Source organism: Canis lupus, chromosome 10, assembly GCF_011100685.1.
Source record: "Canis lupus familiaris isolate Mischka breed German Shepherd chromosome 10, alternate assembly UU_Cfam_GSD_1.0, whole genome shotgun sequence".
NCBI classification, from domain to species: domain Eukaryota; kingdom Metazoa; phylum Chordata; class Mammalia; order Carnivora; family Canidae; genus Canis; species Canis lupus.
In genome coordinates, this window is record NC_049231.1 from 12716686 (window position 1) to 12740464 (window position 23779).

The 23779-nt window shown below is 45.8% G+C and overlaps 1 protein-coding gene across 4 annotated transcripts in view; it reads right to left on the minus strand.

The window, feature by feature from the left end:
* PTPRB (protein tyrosine phosphatase receptor type B) overlaps positions 1-23779 on the minus strand; it is a 116966-nt gene that overhangs the window by 79982 nt on the left and 13205 nt on the right. For 3 of the 4 annotated variants that reach the window (XM_038550010.1, XM_038550009.1, XM_038550008.1), the window contains exon 4: positions 5869-6142. In XM_038550010.1, coding sequence (XP_038405938.1) covers positions 5869-6142 — 274 coding nt within the window. Of the gene's footprint in view, positions 1-5868; positions 6143-6874; positions 6946-23779 lie in introns of those variants that run through there. The other variant, XM_038550011.1, reaches the window with a different exon arrangement.

Here is a 23779-nt window from a genome sequence, read left to right on the forward strand (position 1 = left end):
TGGAATCAGACGATGGCTTGGATTGCGTCAGAATGGTGGGGGGTCGGGGAGGGTGGAGATACAGCTGAAATAAGATCGGTGATCAGTGGGTAACTGTTGAAGGTAGCTGCCGAGCACATGGTGGTTAATTATACTGCTCTGTTTGCTTTTTTAACGTGAGTTTTTTTCATATAAAAGGAAAGCAAAACCAACACCAAAAATTCCTGGAAATCTATATGCAAACTTTATTTGCATATTATATGGTTAGGGGCATATGTTCATCTTCCCTGGTACACATCCATACAGATAGCACGGGCTTGAGTTCTCCTACAAAATTATCCTTTATCCCCCAGGGGGATTCCAGCAAATTGATGTCTGGAAATGGAAGGTGAAAAAATGATTCTTTGTTCTTCTCTTATACTGTCTGGGCAAACAAGATCTTACATCTTTCTTGCTGAGCCGTAGAATGTCATGGCCACCAGCGGAAGCCAGGCTGATGGAAGCAGCTTCCCAAACCCTCAAAAGGAGATCAAGTTCAGAGCACTAGGTTGGTTCATTGCATATTCATAGCTCAGCCTGAACTTAGAATTCCTGAGACAAGTAGACTGTCAATGGCTCAATGGCTAAGTATTAAAATCCATCACCAGAAGTTCCACACAATTGAAAATTAAGAGCTGCTTATAATTTCTTCGCACTAAAACACATTTAATCACTTTTCCGTCCTCGTGCAGGCTACATATACATAGATTTAAGGTAATTTGTCATATACTTTTTCTTCTTTAAAAGTTGACTTGAAAAGTAGTAACAAAATGCCATCTGGTAATTTGAAGGAATAATACCAACTTAAACGTTATATCCGTTCTGCAGAGTAGTGGGAAGAACTGGAGTTGAGCCAGCAAACGTGGGTACAAGTCCTGGTTCGACCATACTAGCTGTGTGGTTTGTGATTCGTTAATTCTCATGAATGTCAATCTTACCTCCAACTGAAAGTAATCATAGTAAACTTGCTCTATTTGTCTTGTGCTTTTATAGTATCTAAAATCCTTCCACCTACTTTATTCAGTAGGTAAAAGTATAAAATACATATTAGACTGACCACATACCATTAAATTTTCTTTCTAGGGAGTGCTGGGAAGGGGCAGGTTGCATCACGGTTGAGAGCTGGGTTCCCCCAAACAGCCTTTTCCAACACTTGCTAACCAAGTTGCTCCGAGCAAGTCACTAATCTCTCCAGGCCTGTTTCCTAATTTATAAAATGGGGATGATAATACATATAACGCCTACATTACAGGGTGATTTTGAGTTCGTACATAAATTCTAGAACAGTGTTTGTCACATACCAAGTGTGTCGTAAGTTTACTCGAGTGTTATTTCCTTCCTGGTTAAGATAATAAATATTCTCAGGTATTATAGATTTAGCCATGCCTAAAGAGGAATGGTATCAGAATCTTAATGCCAATGTAAATAAATAAAATCTTAAAAAAAAGGGGGGGGGGGCAGCCTGGGTGGCTCAGCGGTTTAGCGCCGCCTTCAGCCCAGGGCCTGATACTGGAGACCCAGGATCAAGTCCCACGTCGGGCTCCCTGCGTGGAGCCTGCTTCTCCCTCTGCCTGTGTCTCTGCCTCTCTCTCTGTGTCTCTCATGAATAAAAAAATAAAATCTTAAAAAAATTAATGCCAATAAATGATAGAAAAACTATGTCAATGGCTCTTGAACTTCGCTGTGCAACGATTCACTGTGATAATTTGTTTAAAATCAGACACCCGAGGCTCTGCTTCTTCTACATTCATTATATGTGGAGTAGAAACCAAGAACATATGTGCTTTTATAAGGAGTTCTGCTAAAGATTTTGATGCAGGTAGCTCACAGACAGTATTGAGAAGTGGTTGACTTATGTTTAAAGCTCTGGATTGTGTCCCTCTAAAATTCATGTGTTGGAACCCTAACCCCCTAGGACTTTAGAATGTGACTGTATTTGGAGATAAGGCCTTTAAAGAGGTAATGAAGTCAAAATGAGGCGGTTAGGGTGGGCCCTAATCCGATATGACGGGTGTCCTTCCAGAACACAGATGACCAGACAGGGGGATGAGCATGGCAGGATACAGCAAAAAAGGGCAGCCATCTGCAAGCCAATTAGAGAATCCTCAGAAAAAAAAGCTGCCGACACCTTGACCTGGGACTTCTAGCCTCCAGAATCATCAGAAAATAAATTTCTATTATTTAAGTCACGTGGTCTGGTATTTTGTCATAGAAGCTCTAGTAAATTAATACAATAAATAATATTTTGAAATGGATATAATAGCTGATACGGTGACTTGGTAATTAATGCTCCTAAAGTGTTTCTTACTAAACACAAAGGAATTAGCTATATTAAAAGATCTAATTGTTTTCACGCTTTGTTCTAGATTATTAAGTAGCTGAAACTGCCTAACAAGAAGGCATATACTATAAAGATGGTCTTCATATAAGTGAAGCTCTCTATTACCAGACCACCACTTCTCTGGGTTTTATAACCTACTTATAACCCAAGGAGAAGATATCATATTTTTTGAATACATATATTCTTCATTTTACCTAAAATATTCATTTTATTCATTCGTTATCTATCTATCCCCCATTCATCTAGCCATTCATTCATCCATCTGTCTATCCATTTAATCAATATTTATTGAATATCATGTGCTCGAAGCCATTTTAGATACTGGAAAACTACTTATTTGTGGGAAGAAACAAGCCCCCCCAAAAGGTTCTAAATGAAAACTCTAAAGTTTCATTTAAACCAACTCAAGTGCCCTTGGCCTGCATTCAAGTACAGAAATAAATGGATGGCCCAGGGGGATTCCAGTGAATTAGTATCTAAAAGGAGAAACTACAACTTTGTTCTAGAGAATTTTAGGCAGAGTGGTCCAGCTTTGCCAAATCTTGCGATATTTTAGGGGAACCCATGAATCTGGTACTTATGTGAATTTTCCATTTTTAAAGCTGGTAAAATAATCTGGATTTTTCTCAAATGTTATGTGAGCCAAACCAAACACATTACTATTTAGACACCTAGACACCCCTAGGAGCCACCGGGTTGCGGCCCTCTGCTTAGACTCCGAGGACAGGAGTTATAGGTGTTAGAGTTCTTCCATAATGTCTTCATTATTTGATTTGTTACAAATTCACAACAAAATAATCTGGCTTTCACTTTATGGTTATCGCATCAACCAGCTTCATGACTAAAGAAACCTGAGAACTGCCCAATGTCTCTGGGACTATGGAAGCATGGCGTCTGCGGGGCAGGGCAGGGTCTTCATCCAGGAAAGAAATGGGAAAGCTCTGTCCCCACCTTCATCATGACCTTCCCTCCCCTCTGCAGACCGCCAGGGCAGGGACTGGGTTTTGTTCAGCGTCCTCATGAGCACACTAGTCACCACTTGGCATACTTCCCTGCAGTACCCACGCTTGATGAATGTTTGCTGAATCCACATATGTTTTTTTAATTCTGATTTAAAATCTGGGGGGAACACTGATTGTCGGTAAAACAGTTCCCATTTAGTTATAGTTTTTTTTTTTTTTCTTTTTATCTTTAAGGTCAAGTCTACATGACATTAAACTAATTGTTTCGGACAACTTATCAGGAAAAACAATCAGACAAATCACACTCAGAATGATACAGAGATAATCTAAGCAACTGTTGTATCTTTAGCCAAATCATGTCTTGCTCTCATTCTCTTTTATTCTAGACCAATCAGACCGGCAAAATGGAGTAAGGAGAGCTCAACACATTTTGAATAACTCTTTTTTGTTTGAAGTTATATATATCCCAGACTTAATAGTCTACTACTAGCTGCTCCTACTTCACTAAGAATAAAACATGCTTCGCAGAGTTCATTTCTGCAGCTTAGCAATTTAGAGAAATCCTAGTACTTTCTCTCCACTAAATAAAAAAAATTCACATATGTCCTTAAAATGTAGAAAGCGCTGATGACAAAAAGCGAGTAACAACCAAACCAACCAACCAAAAAAAAAAAAAAATCTTCCCCAAAACATTAAAAAAAATCTTCATTAAAAACATCTTTATTTAAATAAAATTATTTTTTAAATGTAGAGAATCCTAAGCATTATACTATCATATAACATTCTATAACCGTCACCTGCAAATTTCATTCTTCACATTTATCACAGACCTCATAGAATTTGTGGTGAAAAGTTTATTTGTGATACTGTAAAAAGTAACTCCTTCAGAAAAGTGATGAAAACTTGAATGCTGATGAAGCCTTTTTTTTTTAACTCAACATAGTCAATAAAATGCAAATATTTCTTACATTTCACAAATGTCTCCGGACTTGGCACACCTACATGCATGATTAAACTTGGAGTGCGATCCGACTAGTGACACCCACGGTGAGTCCTTTTCCTATTTTTAAACCTGGTTCTGCTCCATTCAACAGACATCTTAACAAATGCAACGAACACATCTGGAAGTTCTATGTCACAAATTTCACAGTAGCGGCAATCTGAGTGTTCACAAAACTATCCTCACACACCAAGGGACCAACGAGTTTATGCCTAAAAACCTAACCACTTGAACTTATGTAAAATGTTCTAATTATGTGGTTGATTTCAGTCTCTCTCTGGTTCTGTATAAAACATAACCAACTTCTTCACCAGTAGTATTTCTTTTCAATTTAAGTTCCTGCAAATCTCTGAAATGATCTTGAAGTTTCATCTGAAGGAAGCCTTCAGTAATCAGGCTTTCTTAATTTTTCTCCGAAAAAATAAGGGAATTGATATTTGATTGACTTATTACATGAACCTGGCTGCATTTCCTGACTCTGCTCTAACTGTCCTGAGAACTGAAAGGTCTCACATCTCTTTAAAATACTATGGCTAAGGAACCAATCTCTGTTCAGGTCGAACGTGAAATTGCAAGAAGGACAACACATTTCTTGTAATAAGGACAACACATTTCTCAAATGTGCCTTCCAGAATTTTTCTGTTAGGCTTTCTGAATGGAAGTAAAAAGTTCACCATTGTGACAAGTAAAGATAAGGTTAAAAGGAAGAGTAATGAAGTCATAAAACATCAAAGTCGTTGGAGAATTTAGAGCACATCTAGTGGGGAGCTGATAGGAATAGCGAGGTGAGAGCATGACAGTCCTCTACCTAAGTGGTTGGCACTTGGTATGAATGTGGCCAAGTCTGACATTCTTATTTTACTTTACAGACAAGAAAACTGAGGCAGGGAAGAGAAACTCTTCCTATATACACCTGGAAGTGTTTACCAGAACCCTAAGGAAAATAAGTGACTTGAGGTTCCTTTGGTTAAAGGACCTTCTCTGATATTAGGCTGTTTTGGTTATTCAAGTCCTACAGATGAATTTTCATGCCCTCATTTGAAGGGACTTTTCAAATTCCCCCCCATGAATGGCTCTACTCTATTCCTGAAAGTTTTATGTCCTGGTTCCAAAAATAAAGCTAAGTTGCCAAAGGCCTATCCCTCATCATTGCACTTCCATTATTTATTCTAAAAACATTTACTTAAAATTATCCCGGGGCTTGACAATTTAATGTGATGGAAGCTCAGACCACATCGCTTTGACAAATTTAATAAACTCCCTGCACAACCCACAGCTCCTCTCTGCTGCACACCGCCCCCCCCAACCCCCCTTCAAAGAGCCGGTCCGCTGTCTTCAGCACTAAGGAGATTTCTAACTGTCAACCAAGCTGCTTCTGGCCAGATGTGAGGAAACTAGGCATCTTTGTCAATATTCATCCTCACAGGCGTCTTTACCTTTAGGTCCTGTTTGCCTGGACCTCAGGTGAACCCCCCTCCCCCCGCCCCCCCCTCCGCCTGCAAAGTGCAAAGTGGCCCGCGCCGCCGGCTGCACCTGCCGCCCTTTACCTGTTTGCAAGAGCACCGTGGTCTCTTCTCCATCCAGAGACACAATCCTGAAGTGGTAGAGGGTTCCCGCCTGCAGGTCCTCCGGGTGGCAGCCGTAGGTGGCGTTGTCCATCCGCGTGGGGTGGCACCAGGCCACCCCGGCCGTGTCGCTGCCGTAGGCGAGGCTGAAGTTGCAGGGGGACCCCGAGGTTCTCCACCGCAGGGACGCGGAGCGGCTGGCCGCCGCCGACTCGGTCACGGTGACGTTGCATCTCACGGGCTGCCCGGGGCCGGCCTGCAAACCAAGCAGAGCGGCTGCAGCCAGGGCGCCGCGGGCCACCCCCGGGTCCCCGCCGGTCCCCGTGCGCGCCGTCGGCCTCGCCCGCAGCCCGAGGGGAGCCGCTCCGGGGAGGGGGGGCGGGGGGAGCCCCGCGGGGAGCCGGCAGCCACCTGCCCCGGGGTCGGGGTGGGGGTGGGGGGTCCCCGCGCGCGCCGTCGGCCTCGCCCGCAGCCCGAGGGGAGCCGCTCCGGGGAGGGGGGGCGGGGGGAGCCCCGCGGGGAGCCGGCGGCCACCTGCCCCGGGGTCGGGGTGGGGGTGGGGGGTCCCCGCGCGCGCCGTCGGCCTCGCCCCGCAGCCCGAGGGGAGCCCCGCGGGGAGCCGGAGACCACCTGCTCCGGGATGGGGGGGGCGGCCCGCGGGGAGCCGGCGGCCACTGCCCGGGGGTCGGGGTCGCGGGGGGGTGTCCGCTGCCGGGTCCCTCACCCCGTAGCCCAGGGGAGCCCCGCGGGGAGCCGGCGGCCACTGCCCCGGGGGCGGGGGTGGGGGTGGGGGGTGGGTGTCCGCCCCCGGGGACCCCGCGCGCGCCGTCGGCCTCACCCCGCAGCCCGAGGGAAGCCCCGCGGGGAGCCGGCGGCCACTGCCCCGGGGTCGGGGTCAGGGTCGGGAAGGGGGCGGGCCGGGAGCGACGGGGGCCCCAGGACGAGCCGTGGGTCCGGGCGGGCCCCGGGGCGCCCTCGGGGGCCTCACCTGCAGCAGGCTCAGCGCGGCGCACAGGGCCAGCCCGGCCCCCCGGCCCAGCATCGCGGCGCGGGCGCACCTGTTGCGCTGGGCGCGCTGCCCCCGGGCCGGCCTCGCGCGGGGCCCCTGCGGCGGCGGCTGCTCCCGGCCGGGCGGCGGGGCGGGGCGGGGCGGGGCGGGCCGGGGGGCGCAGCCCTTCCCACGCTGCCATGCTGACCCGCGCCGCCCGCCCGGCCCCGGCCGCCACTTCCGCAATCAAAAGGCAATTTCCTCGTCTCCCGGCGGAGGAACAATGCGCCGGCGAGGGGGGGAGCCCCCAGGAGCCCCCGCCCCCCGCGCGCCCCTCCGCCCCGCGACTTTCACTTTCCCCACCCGGTGGTCCCGCCCTCCCCCCAGGCGGTGGCCGCGGTGGCTCCCGCCCCCTCCACTGCGCCCCCGCCCCCCCAGCGCCCCCCCAACTTCCTACCTTCCTCCGCCGCTTTCCCGGGGCCTCCGTTCCCAGGGCCCAACTGGGCCGCCGCACAGCTCCCTTCCCGGAGGCCTTCAGTAGGGTGCGGCCGCCCCTCTCGCCTCACCGCGCCCCTGCCCGCGCCCCCGGGCACCTCTGCACCCCGACACCTGCAGCAGACGCAGCCCCCAGCGGATCCTGTCCCGAGGTCGCTGCACCCCCTGCACCCCCTGCACCCCGACACCTGAAGCAGACGCAGCCCCCCAGCGGATCCTGTCCCCTGTCGACCTGACCCTTCTGTTTCCCGGGAACTCACTTTCCCCTTTCTCCGGGATGGGACTGAGGTCGCTGCACCCCAGGGCACCCCCCTGCACCCCGACACCAGCAGCAGACGCAACCCCCCAGCGGATCCTGTCCCCTGTTGCCCTGACCCTTCTGTCTCCCGGGAGCTCACTTTCCCCTTCCTCCGGGATGGGACCCAGGTCGCTGCACCCCCTGAATCTCACGCACAAGGTGCTGACCAAGAACAAGTCCTCACCGCCCGTCGTTGGCCGCACAGACCAAACGGCAAAGCGGGTCCATCCAGTAGTGAAAACCATTGCGTCCGTAATTGCCCAAGCGACGGAAGGAGGCGAGAAATCTCTCCTTTGAGGAAAATACTACTGATGGCCCAGCTGCCACACCAGTACCGAAATTGGAATTTACCGTGTTCAGCACTAACGATGCTTTTTAGCGACCAACTTGGTACCTGAATGATCATGTATCTGAAAATGGACCTGGAAAGAGTCCCCAACAACCAAAGAGCCAGACGGTGTCATTGCACACAGGTGATTACAGCAAGTGCTGCCACGGCTTGTATAATGCTTGACCGCTTTTCCTGGGTGCCATCCCCGGCAACTGCCAGAGGAGATGAGGTTTTTCACATTTTAATTTTTCGAAACTGAATACTCCGGAGCCAAGTCAATAGGAAGAAGGTCATACTCCCCTCTTTTTTTTTTTTTTTCCAGATAGGCAGATCAGACATAAAGCTATACTATCGACTTCTGTACCAACTGTATCTAATTTGAGGAAAAACTGAAAAAAGGTGAAAATTGTTCAGGAACAATTTTCCTCTCACAATTCTTTTAGAAAATATGTTTTAAAGAAATATTTTAATGAAAACAATGAAATTTCTACCTCTCCAGAGATTCTACGGGCTTTCAGTCTGCAGCCAGACCAGAGATCTCAAATCTCCTTTTCAAGTCAGCAAACACTCAAAGGTCAAACCTGAACTGTGTGTATTTCTGGGAAAACAATTTTTCCTCTTTCCTTGCCCAAGGAAAAGACTTGGCTTCCAAGAGAGCTTTTGTGGCCCCTCCGTATTTTGCCCCCAAGTTCAACGGCTTTTCACAGCCTGGCACGCCTTTCTGCAGCATCAGAGACAGTCCCCACCTCCGTCTGTCACCTTACAGAGGTCTTTTTGCAGCTTTATTCCTTTTCAACATTACCTTTCTCTTTTCTTGCTGTATTCAGAAAGCAATGTGGTTTCCTTGCTGTCAAACTGGAATCATACCACTTGAAATACTTCCCAGAGCTATTTATGACCAATAAATAAGCTCACAGGTGTGAAAGCACCTATGTAAACTTTTGCATACTGTCCAGATATCGGTGTGTCTGGGAATAGCATGGATCCCGATCACATTTTTAAACGAATTTTAAAGATTCATCCACAAAAAACAAAAAAAGATTCATCCACCAAGTACGTTGCGCTTTCCTAGCTCCTGCTGCCTATCTTTCGCTTTGTCTTATCCATTGAGGTTTATAAAATTTTCTCATAAGTTGCCGCTCGGATATGAAATCTTCTCATCCAAATATACCAAATACTCTTCTGTCCTTTACCAAAATCTTCAGTAAGTCCTATCTCCTCCAAATTTTGCCAAGCATCATTTTTTTTTGCCACAAGCTACTGTACCCTGTAAGTTAATCTAAAAATTATGTTTCAGTTTCACCATACTGTCTAACATTCTTCCTACAATCAATCCTTCCTTTGGTGCAGGCAAATGCATCAAGAAAGACAAAATTTGAAGGACTAATCCAACAAGACGATAACAAAATATCCTTACTACACAGTTTAGAGGCTTCCAGACTCTATGTTATTAGCATAACATAGAGGTTGGGGTACGAGATGGAAAGCAACAATAATTTGTTATCATTCATTCAGTCCCATCCCGGAGAAAGGGGAAAGTGAGTTCCTGGGAAACAGAAGGGTCAGGTCGACAGGGGACAGGATCCGCTGGGGGGCTGCTTCTGCTGCAGGTGTCGGGGTGCATCCAGTAAAAATCATCCCATTTTTACTCATTCTCAGCACAACGTTCTCACCCATGGACTAGTAATCTGCTAGTGATCTGCTACTAATCAGATCAGTAGATCAGTAGTGATCTGCTACTACTGCCCTTGGAAAGAGGAATTTGGAAAAGAAGGAATGACTTCTTTAAATAGGATTATTTTATTTTTGACCTAGCAAAGAGAGACACATACTTAGTAAAATCATGTGCTATCATTTGTTTTACCATCAATATATATGAAGACTGATAGCAACGCATAAAGGAAAGGACCAGGAGACATTGGGGACATTTCTTTTCCAAAGTTATGTAACCCCTAATTCTTTTTCCTAGAGAATCTTAAGGCTTACAGGAGAGTCCCTCCTGCCCCCAAATCAGTGGATCTGAAGTTAGGATTAATTAGGATTCACATAGTATGCGACAAGGAGGAAAGGTTTAAACTCAGGCTTTTACTGATTACATTTTTCTTTTCTAAAAACCAATTCTATCAATACAAGGAATTAGAACTGTAATGGATTCAAAGCAGTTTGGGCCTGGGGAAAGTTGCCAGATATTGTTTTCTTCTATGAGGAGTTTATTTGAAACTACTGTACAAAGTATAAATAAATAGATTCATTCTTCTCCTTTGTTCTCATCTTTGTTTGGAATTCCTCAACTTCTTTTGAACCGATTTATCCTGCATCCTGACACTGCATATGCTTTGGAGGTTACTGCATTCCAGGAATTTGGGACCTCCTCTCTTTGCCACTAGGAAACCTGTCCCAGACTGCACAGGAAGGGGTGGGGCTGCTTCTGATTAGAGGAGAGTGGACAAACAGCTGCCTTTTAAACAAGCTGTCCTAGCAATTAATTGTGATAATTTACATATTCATAAATTACGCATTCATGGATGAAAGCACGGCTCTTATCAGCTCGTGAACACAGATGTTGACTGAGACAACCGGTCATCTGGGGTCCGGGGGCCACACGTTGAGAGCTGCTCCTGCAGATCAGGGTTTGAGCTGGGTGTGGGAAAGGTCGGGGGGGGGGGGGTGGCGGGTGCGGCGGGGGGGAAGTGGGGAGGGCAGAGTAGATTGCTGAAGTTATTGTTAATTCAAACTCCTCACCCGTGACCTAAAAAGCTGTTGGTAACCTGGCCTCTCTTCTGCTGGTCTCTTACGCTATGGTGGCCTGGGTCTGATGATCATTTTTACTCATTCATTCAGCAAATATTGACTGAGCACTTTCAGTGGGCCTCGAATTTGGAGACACCCCAACACAGGGGCTGACATTTCCTGCCCCCCTGACATTTCTACCTGCCGGTCCATCTGCTTGGAGCACTCCTCCCCAGGGTCTCTGCTCGGTTATCTTCCTCTCAATCTCTAGGTCTCAGCTTAAAGACCCCCCTTATGGGGCCAGGGCCCTTCTGACCCCTCAAGGAAAAAGCGTCCTTTAATCATTATTCATCTCAGTAATCCATTTGTTTAATTCCGAGCATTAATGACACCTGGTAATAATATAATGACCTGTATGCTTGTGATGCCTGCCTTTCCTGAGCATATGGGGAATTCCCTTAGGGCGGTCTTGGGCTTCTCACATAGAGCTTGGCTTGAAAGAGTTTCAACAAATATTTGTTGAGAGAATGGATGAATGAAGCAAGGGAGGGAGGTGGGAAGGAATCTTTGTACCTGCTCAGTAAATACTGTTATGTCCTTGTAAACACGTTCTTGCTGGATGCCCCCATATCATCTTGGAAGGGAAGGAGGAAAAGAAAAGCAGGAACAAAGGAGAAAGGGCCAAGGCATCAAAGACCGATGTTGGAGAAAACGAGGTGGGAAAAGATATGAGAGGGAGGGAAGATAAAAGGAGGAAAAGAGAGAGGGGGGAGGAAGTCCTATTCTTTGGCATGCTGGCTCTCAAGGTACAGCAGGGCATCCTCTGAGAAGTTGCTAGAAATGTAAATTCTAGCTCACAACCCGAGGGATCAGAAATGCCGCAGTGTAGCCGGTTTTCAATAAACCCTGCACCAGATACCGTTTTCTATTCAAGAGACTTAGTAATACCTTATTCTTTTTCTTTTCAATTTGAAATCTGAGCTCTCTGGTTGCAAGAAGAGGTGAGTTAGAAGGTCCTAAACTATTTTAGAATGTGTCAAATAAGTGAATTGGTGATATAATATATAATAATATATTTCATATGACATACACATATTTTTATATTTTACAAAATATATTGTTTCTATTATGTTTATTTGGAACAAATAGGATGTTTATAACTTCTCGATGAAAATAAAATGTGGGGATCCCTGGGTGGCGCAGCGGTTTAGCGCCTGCCTTTGGCCCAGGGCGCGATCCTGGAGACCCGGGATCGAATCCCACGTCAGGCTCCCGGTGCATGGGGCCTGCTTCTCCCTCTGCCTGTGTCTCTGCCTCTCTCTCTCTCACTGTGTGCCTATCATAAATTAAAAAAAAAAAAAAAGAAAAGAAAAGAAAAGAAAAGAAAAGAAAAGAAAAGAAAAGAAAAGAAAAGAAAATGTGGATGCTGAAGGAAACAGGAGCAACATGCAACCGACTTAATAAATACTAGACAGAGGGTCAATTCTGATGCTTTTTCCTCCAAGGAAGTACTTTTTGTCACACGGCCCTCGTGTGTGTTTCCCCAGATATTGTTAGGAAGAAGAAGGCCTCACCATCAGGGAATGTGTCCATTAAAGATGATTATAAGACAATGAATCCTTTTCTAAGTTTTAATTTGAACTGGCTCAATAGTAAATTATGACAGACATGGATACACTTTCACTAGCAGCTGTCATTCATTTAAAAAGTGGGGCATTCAAGTTTAAGGTATTTGAAATTGCTTAGTTTTTTGTTTTTAAAGGACCCTGACTATCCTCTTCTGGGTTTAGAGGTATTGTTTTTAAGTATTAAGGTACCTTAAATATTTGTATTTAAGGAATCTTTCCAGCTTCCTAGGTCTTAAGCTTCCTAGGTCTTAGGTCTCCAGGAAAATGGAAATAATAAAGGCAGTTGGTGGTGGAGGGGGTGGCGGTAGGAGTCGTAAGGATGAAACGACAAGGGCTGTGTCATATGTTATGCAAGGTCCTTGGCTAAAGGGCTCAACGCATGTCAGATACCATGATTATTAGTGGTGATAAAAGGATATGAATCCCAATATGTCGTGGACACTGAGCCCGGGGTAATGCTAGAGCATGACAAGTCCATGGATGAGAACATTGTGCTGAGAACATCCAAATGATAACAAATTATTGTTGCTTTCCATCTCGTACCCCAGAGAAACTCTTTGGTAGACGAGCACAAAAGACTTTTAAGGGCCACTCAGGTTGGTGGCTTTGCCAACGTCTCCTTTTTTTAAGTCCTGGAAGGGAGGGGTGGGCGTGTGGGATGCGTCTCTAGCACCAGGCTCCATCTCCCTTAGATGCGTCTCTAAGGTTTCTTGGTAGGTTTTTCTACACCGCTTTCTACCCCTCTTCCCCACCCTGGGTGGTTTTTTTTGTTTTGTTTTGTTTTTTTGTTTTTTGTTTTGTTTTGTTTTTTGTTTTGTTTTGTTTTAATCTGGAAGAAAGGGCTTTGCATAGCTTTTGTCGCAGCTTTGTAACCATCCGGGATGAATGACTTCAAACAAGGTGTGACTAACCGCCCTTTCGACCTCCAGGGCTTCTGCTGCATCTTCATTCCTGCCTCTCTGTCCCCACTGTCCCACCCCCGGAAACCTCTGCTCACAAATGCTCTGAGTCAAGGTTCTAAGGCATCCTGGGTCTGCGTGGGCCTGGCTGCTCCCGCCCCGGCCTCAGGAGCTGGATCCCCATTTCCACCAACGTCCAGACCCTAGCCGGGGAGGCAGACAAAGCGTGGCTAACATGGCCTTTAAGGAAAAGGAGAACAGAACAAAAAGAAATGATCACCTATTTCATCTCTCTTAGAAAGTGATGATTGGAGGGTGGAGTCGGTCCTCTTTTTTTTTTTTTTCCTGTGTATCACGTTGCCAGAACATTATTTCCCACAGATTCTCTGAAGGTTGTAGACACAGGGCTCACTATTTGGCCAGGATATGTGCCTTTTCTGGACTCTATAGTGTGATCTTCACATTGTTTTTAAAATAATTCTATTTTTTTATGTGGGTATGTTGAGAAAAATAGATTTTACATTTTTAAAAAATCTGGATTTTGACTTATCATTAAAAACACCAAGACATGGAGGCTTGTTGGGCTCACATTCTGCTTCCCTGGTCCCTGTGACCCCTCACCCCTGCTTCCCCCTTCTCTGCTGGAGGAGGCAGATGCAGGGCATCCTAGAGGCCCCTGGATGGTGGGGCCAACAGTGATCAAAGTGGAAGATCAAAAAGGTTCTTATCATGTTTTTCAAGAACATAATGATAATACCGTCAACCAGATTATAACCCTCGTGAAGGAAAGAGCCATGTATCTTCATGATCTAACCACATCCCCAGTTTGTAGAGACTCAACGTCTACTTCATAGTGACTGAGGGATGGGTCAGGTCTCCCCCACTGGGCAGGGGCATGACTCAGTATGTGTGAATCTGGAGCATAACCTCATTCTTCAGCTCTCCAGGGCACACCTGCAACCCCTAGTATCCCAGAGCCCAAGAACACCTAAAACCTAAGGGCCAACTGGCCCCTGTTCCAAGTGGACAGACCCTGACAACTCTGTGGACGGTCTCATGCTCCTCAGATCATCAGGAGGTCGCTTGATTCAGGCCACTAGGGCCAAAAGTCTTAGCAAAGCACACGTTTCTGGTATCCTCTCCCCAGCGGTGCTGGTCTGGACTGGAAGGAAGGACAGGCTCCCAGACAGGGAGCCGACACAAATGTTCACAGCCACCCAGACAAAGGGTAAGCACCCAGTAAAGCTAGCAACGGGCTGCGCTCCTTGGCCTGCATCTATTAGAAATCCCTGGCGGAAGAGCTTGAGGACACACAGGTGCCTCTCACAGGCCTCCCAAGCAGGAGCTTCCCTTGTTGGGATCTCATCTGGATTTAGCAAGGAGGATTTCCTTTGCCAGCTCCCCCAGAGTGTGGGAAGAAGGGAAAGGATCTTTAAGGACGAGGACGGCTCCTGGAGTTCACGGCTTGTTCACGTGGGATAGGCGTGTGCAGTCCCTGTGCACAGGGCTGGAAGGTGCAGTTTGCAGAGCTCTTTCACTGATCTTCACACTCATCAGCAGGCTCATCCTCCAGCTCTGACTCTTGGCTTTACTGTTCTTTCTTGCAAATTCATCATCATTTCTTTACCAGTGGCTGTCTGCATTCCTCTTCCTCTGCCCCTACCTTCTCCCCCTGGTCCTGAACAGACAGGCTGAGCCGCTGCTCTTCCCCTAACAAGAGTGGCAGCCCTTGGACCCCACCTTCGAAAAGCCCTTAGGTGAACTACTCTTTTAATTTTGCAGACTTTTAATTCCTTTCGAACTTAATCATCTTAAGAATTGTATAGGATGCTTCCAGAGGCCCTTACCCAGACTCACTAATTCCACTGCTGTTAGTTTTTTCCTTTTTTTTAGACATCCCGCCACATTCATTTTATCTCTTTCTCGCCATATATACTGTGTTTACCCGAACTGGCCTTTCAGGGTCAGTCGCGCGTGTCCTGAGTTAAGCGTGTGGTCTCCGTGAAGTTGTCAAATCCAGAGACTTCAAAATTGTTACCATGTAATGCTTTAATGCACAATCGATATTTCAAATTTGTTAATTGTCTCAATAAAAGCTTTTTTAGTGCTTTTTGTTTGGTTTGTCAGTTTTTGCTTTTTTCCCACATGACGATCCAGCCTAGGATCCTGTATTGAATTTCGTTGTCAAGCCTCTTCATCTTCTTTCATCTGGAAAAATTCCTCAGCCTTTCCAAATGATCCTTATGACATTGACCTTTTTGAATGATACAGGTCAGTTCTTTCTCTAGTATTGTCCTCTGTTTGCATTTGTCGGATATTTCCTTGCTGTTAGATTTGGATCATATGTCTCCAAACAAACTGATTACTCCGTTATTCTCACAGGGATCACAAACCTAATCTCATATTATAATCAGTGGGGACTTTTTCCCCCTCTGGGTGCTGAGGGCCTGTGTCAGTAAATGCTGATTCCGTGGCGATGGAGGCAGCATTTTAGAATCCGTATCTTTAAAACTCTTGCCCAGGTGTGTCTGGGGCCTGGAAGGCCGGGCTGAGAGCCACAGACTTCCCATGTCAGCATATCGCCCTTCTCGAGTGACACCATCTCCCCCTTTCTATTTTTTTTTTGAAGATTTTATTTATTTATTCATGGGAGACACAGAGAGAGAGAGAGGCAGAGACACAGGCAGAGGGAGAAGCAGGCTCCCTGCGGGGAGCCCGACGCGGGACTCGATCCCGGGACCCCGGGGTCATGATCTGAGCTGAAGGCAGACGCTCAACCTCTGAGCCCCCCAGGTGCCCCATCTTCCCCTTTCTTTGCCAATCTCCCCACCGCCTCAACCTCATCTGCTCAGGGAAAGCAACATGCCTGAGAAATCCCGGCCGCTTAGGGAGCCCATCCCGACCCACGTGTTGTTTCAGGGCAGCATTTCTATGTGCACGTGATTCACAGTGGGACAAAATGTGAACATCGTCTTTGCTGCACACAAAACACAAAGTAATGCAAATCATAACGAAAAGCAAAAGAAAGAGAAAAGATCCTTGAGATTTTAAAGCCAGAGGACTTTAAATTGGAGTAAATTACAGACCATCTTACGCTGCTAGGCACGTGGCAGGCCACATCAGAGGGCAAACTGAGAAAACTGCAGCTCGTTGTCAGGATTGGGCTTGAGAGATGCTGGTTATTAATTAGGGCCTCTGGGAACCCGCCCCTTCCATGAGATACTCCTCCTAGAATGGCCTTCCCGCCCTCGCAGCACTCTCGGGACCTGCTTGTCCCGTATCCCAAGCACACTAGACCACCTAAGAGTCCTTGTTCATGAAGAACGATCAGGGGATGGTTTTCTGGCTTTTGTCTCCTGGTTTTGGGGCTTTTTGCTACATCTTTGCACTTCTCCCTTTAGGTATTTGGCTCATTAAAGGGGGCATATTGTCCTATCTTTAGCTCTGGCTACAGAATACTGGTAGCAGCGGACACTTCCCCTCTATACTTTAAGTGACACCAAAGGGTAGTGGAAGGGAAGGTGGGCAGAGGGTTGGGGTGACTGGGTGACGGGCACTGAGGGGGGCACTTGACGGGATGAGCACTGGGTGATATGCTATATGTTGGCAAATTGAACTCCAATTAAAAAAATATTTATATATATATAATAAAAAAAATGACACCATCACAGAGGTTACCCCGGAATTGAGGGACGTAGGAGGAGGTGGGGATTTTCTGCATTTGTCTCGTTACTGCCTTGGAGGCTCACAGTGGGCTGTGATCTCTTTGAAGGCCAAATGGAAGGAAGCACAGCACTCTTGAGGCCCAAGCAGCACCACAATGGCTATTCATGAGCTGAGGAAGTGCGATTCCTCTCCCAGGCCCAGGGTAGAGGTGGGGGGTGGGGGGCAGAGGGGGGATGCCTCCAAGCAAGACTCAGGGGTATTTAGCAGAATCCGAAACAATCGGGAACATTTTTTAAGTTTGTGTTGCACGTGTTGTCCCCCTGAAAGCGATTTTGGGTAAGAACATGAGCTTTTCTGCTTCTTACAACTGTGTGAGGCCGAGGGCAGGAAGGCTGCAGCAGAGACCAGGAGCTGGCAGTGACCGCCCTGATTGTGCGGCTGGGGGGCAGCCGGGGTGCTAGGCTCTCAGCTCAATCAGGTCCTACTCCCTGCAACTGCATCATGAGGCAGAGGACCCTCAGTTACCCTCATTAGACAGAGGAAGCAATTATGAACAGAGCCGAGTAACTAGTAAACGCCACCCCCGGGATTTAAACCAGGTTTCTGCAACACGGGAGCCTTAGCTCTTCATCCTTGTGTCACCCACCCCCCCAAGGTCACACGGCTGCGAGGGGGCCAGACTGGGCTTCAGAGTCTACTACTCAACCAACAGACAGAGGCTGGTCAGCTTTTGAAGCCAAGGTGAAGTCCAAGGCCCACCCCCTCTCTCCCTGTGGGGGAAGAGCCAAATGTCCACTTCACATTTGGCTCTTCCCCCTGCCCCTCATCATTCGGTCCCCCAGTGCACTAACCCAGAGCGAATGGCTGGACTATGCAGGGCACATTTCTGACACCTACATCTGGCTTCATCTGCAACTGGGCCAGTGCACAGGGAGTGTGTACAGAGACACAGTTTACCCTTGTGTGGGTGGCATGTGGGGGTGCCTGGCTGAGAGTGTGCCTGGGGCTGGAATCCGGCCCGTGTGCTGCTACCATGTCTTATGCATTCATGGTGGACCTCTGTGTCTGGAAACATCCTTTCCTAATCACCACAAGGACCCTAGGGTCTAGTAGCAGTTCCCTATCTGCCCAGGCTCCACTCAACCACCCGAAGCCCCACTCCTTCTTTTTTTTTTTTTTTTTTTTTTTTTAAGATTTTATTTATTTCTTCATGAGAGACGGGGGGGAGGGGGGTGGGTAGAGACACAGGCAGAGGGAGAAGCAGGCTCCATGCATGGACACCGACGTGGGACTTGATCCCGGGTCTCCAGGATCACACCCTTGGCCAAAGGCAGATGCTCAACCACTGAACCACCAGGTGTCCCCTAGGCCCCACTCCTTAGGGAATGTACCCTCTGTGAAGGAACAGCAGGAGGCTGTAATGTGATAAATTAATTTCTGCTCCTCAATTATTTAGCTTTCATAGCACCCTGGCCCACCACCTCTTAACACAATGCACCGAAGTGCAATCAAATGTGGAAAACTGAGGCATCGAGAAGTCTATGAAGGAGACATCGTTGGTCAGGGACCGGATTTGTCTCGGTCAATGGTTCTTAAATTTCAGGTGCATCTGTGTGACTTGGAGGGCTTGTTAAATCCCAGATTGCTGGGCCCTACACCCAGAGTTTCTGATTCAGTGGGTCTGGAGTCCGTACTTTGAGAACAACTGATCTAGATATTTCCTAACTCACATGGTAGACAAGCTTCTGGTTTCACCAACTTTGTCCTTGTAAAGACTCACACATGCACCAAGTAATGCTATTATAACGGTAGGGACAACATCAATAGCTACACAGGGGTTTCCAGCACTACTAGGCCCGCGACTGGTATTAGTTGATTTAATTCATGCCTAGGGTGAGGAGGAGAGGGGAGGGAGAAGGAGGGAGTTAGTTTTGAAGCCATGTACTGACCCAGGTCTACAGCCTTCCAAAGGCAGGCTCCTTACACTGACAGGCGAGGATGTGAAGAATGAGGGGAAAAGGGAAAAGTAAGGAAAAAAATTCTGCTCCCAAAGACTCAATTAGGACAACTTTGCAGTAGCATTACTGCAATTTGTAAGCAATTTGTAATTGCTTCAAATTATGTCATTTGGCATCTAGCTTCATTAACAGGAACTCTATGTAAGAGCATAAAGTGAGCGAGTGTGCAGGGGAGTGTGTGTGCATGTGTGTGTGTGTGTGTGTGTGTGTGTGTGTGTGTTCGTGCTCTCTTCTTGCTCTGCCGTTTTCTAATCCCTTGACCTTGGGCAAGTCCTTAACCTCTTTAAGCTTAAGCTAGGCATCTCCAAAACAACAACAACAACAACGAGAATAATAAATACCATGATAGATTAATTTCATGGCCATAGTTTCCTCCCACCCCATAGGCATGGCCCTTGACTATGTGACTTTGAGGCTCTCCCCATCGAAACATCATATCTGTTTTCCCTGCCTTCAAGTCTGGCCTGGCCGCATGGATCACCAGAATGTGGCTGAAGTGATGTGTGAGTCCAGCAGCTGGGCCCCCAGGAGCTTGTAGCTCCCCCCTTGCCTCCTTGCAGAGCTCCCTGAAGCATCATGTGAAGAAGCTGGGGGGCCTGCTAGAGGAAGAGGGGCCATGTGGAGAAGCACCGAGATGCCCCTTCCCGCAGCCAGCACTCACTGCTGGTCAGGCAAGGCAGGCTATCGTGAATCTTTTTGGCAGCTTACCCTCCACGCTACCCGCACCTGCCAGGGTGAGCTCCGGGGAAAGCACCCGAGGAACCACCCAACTAACCAACAGAATCAGGAGAAATAGCAAACTGCCATTTTTTTTTTTTTTTTTGACTACTAAGTTTTGGGGAGGTTTGTTATACAGTGACAGAAAATGGATACAAGTACCCTTCTCCCAGAGTAAATGAAAGTGCTTAGCATAGTTGGTGGCATACAGATCTTAGATATTATTTTTATCTCCTAGATGCTCTTCTTTGTAGATACTGCGCGGTGTCTCTTCATGTTCATTCCTCATAACTCACACAGTCCGTGGATGAAAGGGAAAGACACAAATACATGCCACTTTCCCTTTGGAAGTGTTTCGTGTCATCCCCACTCCCCTTCTCAGTCTCATGTTCCAACCCCAATCCGTCATTTGATTGTGGATCTAGAACACTGCTTAATTACATAAGCAGTAATTAATAGTAATGACATACATGGCATTTCCAAGCATGAAATCTTAGTATTTCAGTTCTTATTCTTCTCTAGATTTCTATTTCACAGTAAGTGTTCTAAATTCCTATTACATGTAATTCCACCTAGGTTACATGGAATGGGAGCAAAAGGGATGGCAGGTAATTTAACAGTGTCACTAATTAAAATAACAAGTAGGAACCAATGACTAGTTCTGGATGGAGACTCCACTTGAAAATATGTTTTTGAGATCTTCATCAATATACACTCAACTTCTGTACTTGGGAGAATGACTACAGGGCTCTTATACTGTTGAAGTCTTTTCTACATTCTTAGCAGAGTGCTGGGCGGACATGCAATGATTTTGACTACACCGTGCTAGGATTTTATTTATCACTTATTCCCACATCCCCCCAAATGTCAGGCAAATGGAAGGCACAGAATAAATGAGTACAGAATAGAAGATTGGACTAAAGTGATAGACTCCCCAAGTTTCTTTAAAATGCAAATTTTAGGTAAGAATTGAAATCACTTTCTACCTCTCCATTCCACCCCATCCCAGTTCCTTCACCTCTCTCCTTCCCATTCTCCTGGGTTACTCTGCTCTCCTTTAGGCTTACTTCAGATATTCCTTTTACCAGAAGATACTTCTTGAAACCTTCACACCAGTTAGGGACCTTGCTTTTGTATTCCATAAGAGCCTACGTAAGTTTCTATTTCCCTCAACACCACAGCAGATAGTGCGTTCCTTCAGGGCAACAATTTTTGTCATTTCTCTTTGTGTCTCAGTGAAAGATAGAAATAACAGCTATTATTTCTGAAATGTTTACTAAAGACCAAGTGCTGTAGTAAGTATTTTACATGTATTATCTCTCCCAATCCTTGCAACAGCTCTTGGAGGTAGAGGTTCCATTTTATAGATGAGGAAACTGAGGCTCAGAGAGTTTAAGTAACTTGCCAGGTCAGTAGCTAGTAAGAGGCAGAGTTAGGGGATTGACCTCAAAGACTGAGTTCTCAACCACTCTGTTCTGACACTAGTTAGGTCCTCAAGAAATGTCTGTTGACTTGATGAACACTTTTCTGAAGTTATTAAATTGAACAATCATCAATGCCTCATTCCCTTTATTTTCTTATAATATTTTTTAGGGGGAGGAGAGGTTGAAGGGTGATTAAGAGATGAAATGGAGGGATTCAGAAGTGAGAAAAAGGACTGGAGACTTAGCCCCTGCATGAAACACTAAAGTATTAAACATATTAAGCCCTAGATACACACAAACTTTACAACACTAAGGCAATAAAAAAGTACGAGGCTCTTCAACATGACCATCATATCTTGACACTGACAGTAGATGGGTCATGGGTCATTTTCTGGCCAAGTGTCAACAATTCCACCCACTTCCATACCACCTCAATCGACTCATTTATCCTGCACTCCATGACATTTTCCCCATTCTATTTCCCTGCACTCTGCTCCACTCCACTCCACTCCTCTCCTTTCCGTTTCATTCCACTCTTCTCCATTCCATCAAAGAACAAAAACCACTGAATTTATAATACCAATCCATCTGAAATGTGTGGTAATTGTGTCCTACTCATAATAAACAATCAAACCAAATGAATATAATCCCATGCCTCAGCTGCAGTCTCAAACTTTCTTATATGCTTCCAAACCATTCCATTCCTCTTCATTCCACTCCACTGCACTTCATGCCATTCCACTCCCCCTCTATTTTTCTTCACTCCATCATACACCTTTATTTTCCTTTCTACACAACTTTATAATGTATTAAGCATTATGTTCAGATTCGGGAGATGCAGAGTTCAATAAATGCAGTCCCCATCCTCACATTTGGACTTTTCCTGTCATCATCTGAAAACAGACCACCTCACTTCGCAGCCCAGTTATACTAAGCCAATCCAAATTCATCACAGACCAGGTGCTATCTGATGAAGAAGACAACTGACACACAAAGAATTTCTTTTTTACCGAATTCCAAGCAATCGAGTTGATTTTATTTCTCTCTTATGCTCTTCTAGGTATTAAGATAGACTACTTTTCAAAATTACTTTCAAAGGACAGGCATTTTTTCCTCCCAAGTAACCTTTTCTTTCAAAATATCAAACTACAGCTATTTATAATTGACTTATAGAGTAAACCTCATGCTAAATCAAATGATGGTCTAGCAGAGATGCCTTGACTAAAGCATTAGAGTCATGGAAATCGCAATTTTAGAAGCTGCCTTTGGAAGGACCATAGCTTTTATACACTCAGCTTCCCAAGACATAGTTAAGATTTTGTCTGAGTTTCAAGGAAAAGCTGGGACATGAGTCATGACTTGATGACTACTCGATACGTACTCATTCTGGTGCTGCATCTGGGCGCTCATAAACATTGCAGTGGATTTCACTTTGGGAAAAGACTAAGAAACAAACACCAAAACACACCCTGCTCTGTCTTTACCATGACCTGAGCCTGCAAATCCAACTCTGGCGTTGGGTTGTGTGAGCTCTGTAACACAGCCCTGGGTTGGCCCAAAGGCTAGTGTGCCTTCAGCATGGAATTGGGTGTCTTTGTCTCATCCCAGTAGAGCCTGGCCACCTCTGGGGGCTCTCTCGATGTTTGTTTCACAATGGTCAAATGTGAGCAAAAATGGGAAAATATTTTTGCTAAAAGGCAATTAGTTCTTGAATATTCAGGCAGATAAGTTCTCATTATACTTTCAGCATATTTCTTATTTGACATACTATAGTGTAGTATGAATATCACTATAGTATATGATACATATGGTATATCGGTACAATCTATGCTTATTTCTTTTTCGGTACTGGTATGTATGTATATAATATATGCTATATACTTAAAATATACACTTAAGTTTTTGTGTATTAGTTGTGAAAGAAGTTATATATATACACACATATATGTGTATATATATATATATACATATATATATATATATTAGAATTTAGGAAGGCCTCATGACCTCTCTGGATGCTCTTTATACCACTTTCTTATTTGACATACTTGGTATATATATATATATATGTCATAATATCACAAATATATACATTATATATATATATATATATATACACACACACACACACACACACTTTTTTTCAAATGTAAGTGAATGCTCTTAGCAAACTAGTGTTAGATGACATTTTGGCTGAGATGCTTTCAGCCTAAACAAGAAGGTGCTCCACGAAAAAGTGTTCAATTTCAAAATAAGTGTCAAATCTCACTCAGGTCCATGATTAGAAGGACTCAGGAGTTGGAGATTTAGGGCGAGTCCTGTGCCAACTCCTGATGGCAATCTCAAGTACCAGCTCTCCTGCTCTCATTTCCTGTTTTCCCTCCCCACTTTCCAAGCCCTGACAGGTTTGGAACCATAATGATCCAACTAGGAGAGGTGGGTAAAAAGCTAGGTGGGAAGTGGGAGATTTTGGACAAGCCCCCTTTCCCTACTTCAAGCCTAAAGGGAAGGGATGATAAGAGAGGACAAGCTCACATTTAAATTGAATTTACAGTGTGGGTTACTTCCTGAAACGAATATCTTTATTCATGGGTTGAGAATTAAGTGTTGAGTTTTAAAGTGGTATAAAGAGCATCCAGAGAGGTCATGAGGCTTTCCTAAATTCTACTCAGAGGCAAGGGAAGCACCTGTTTGCAAGG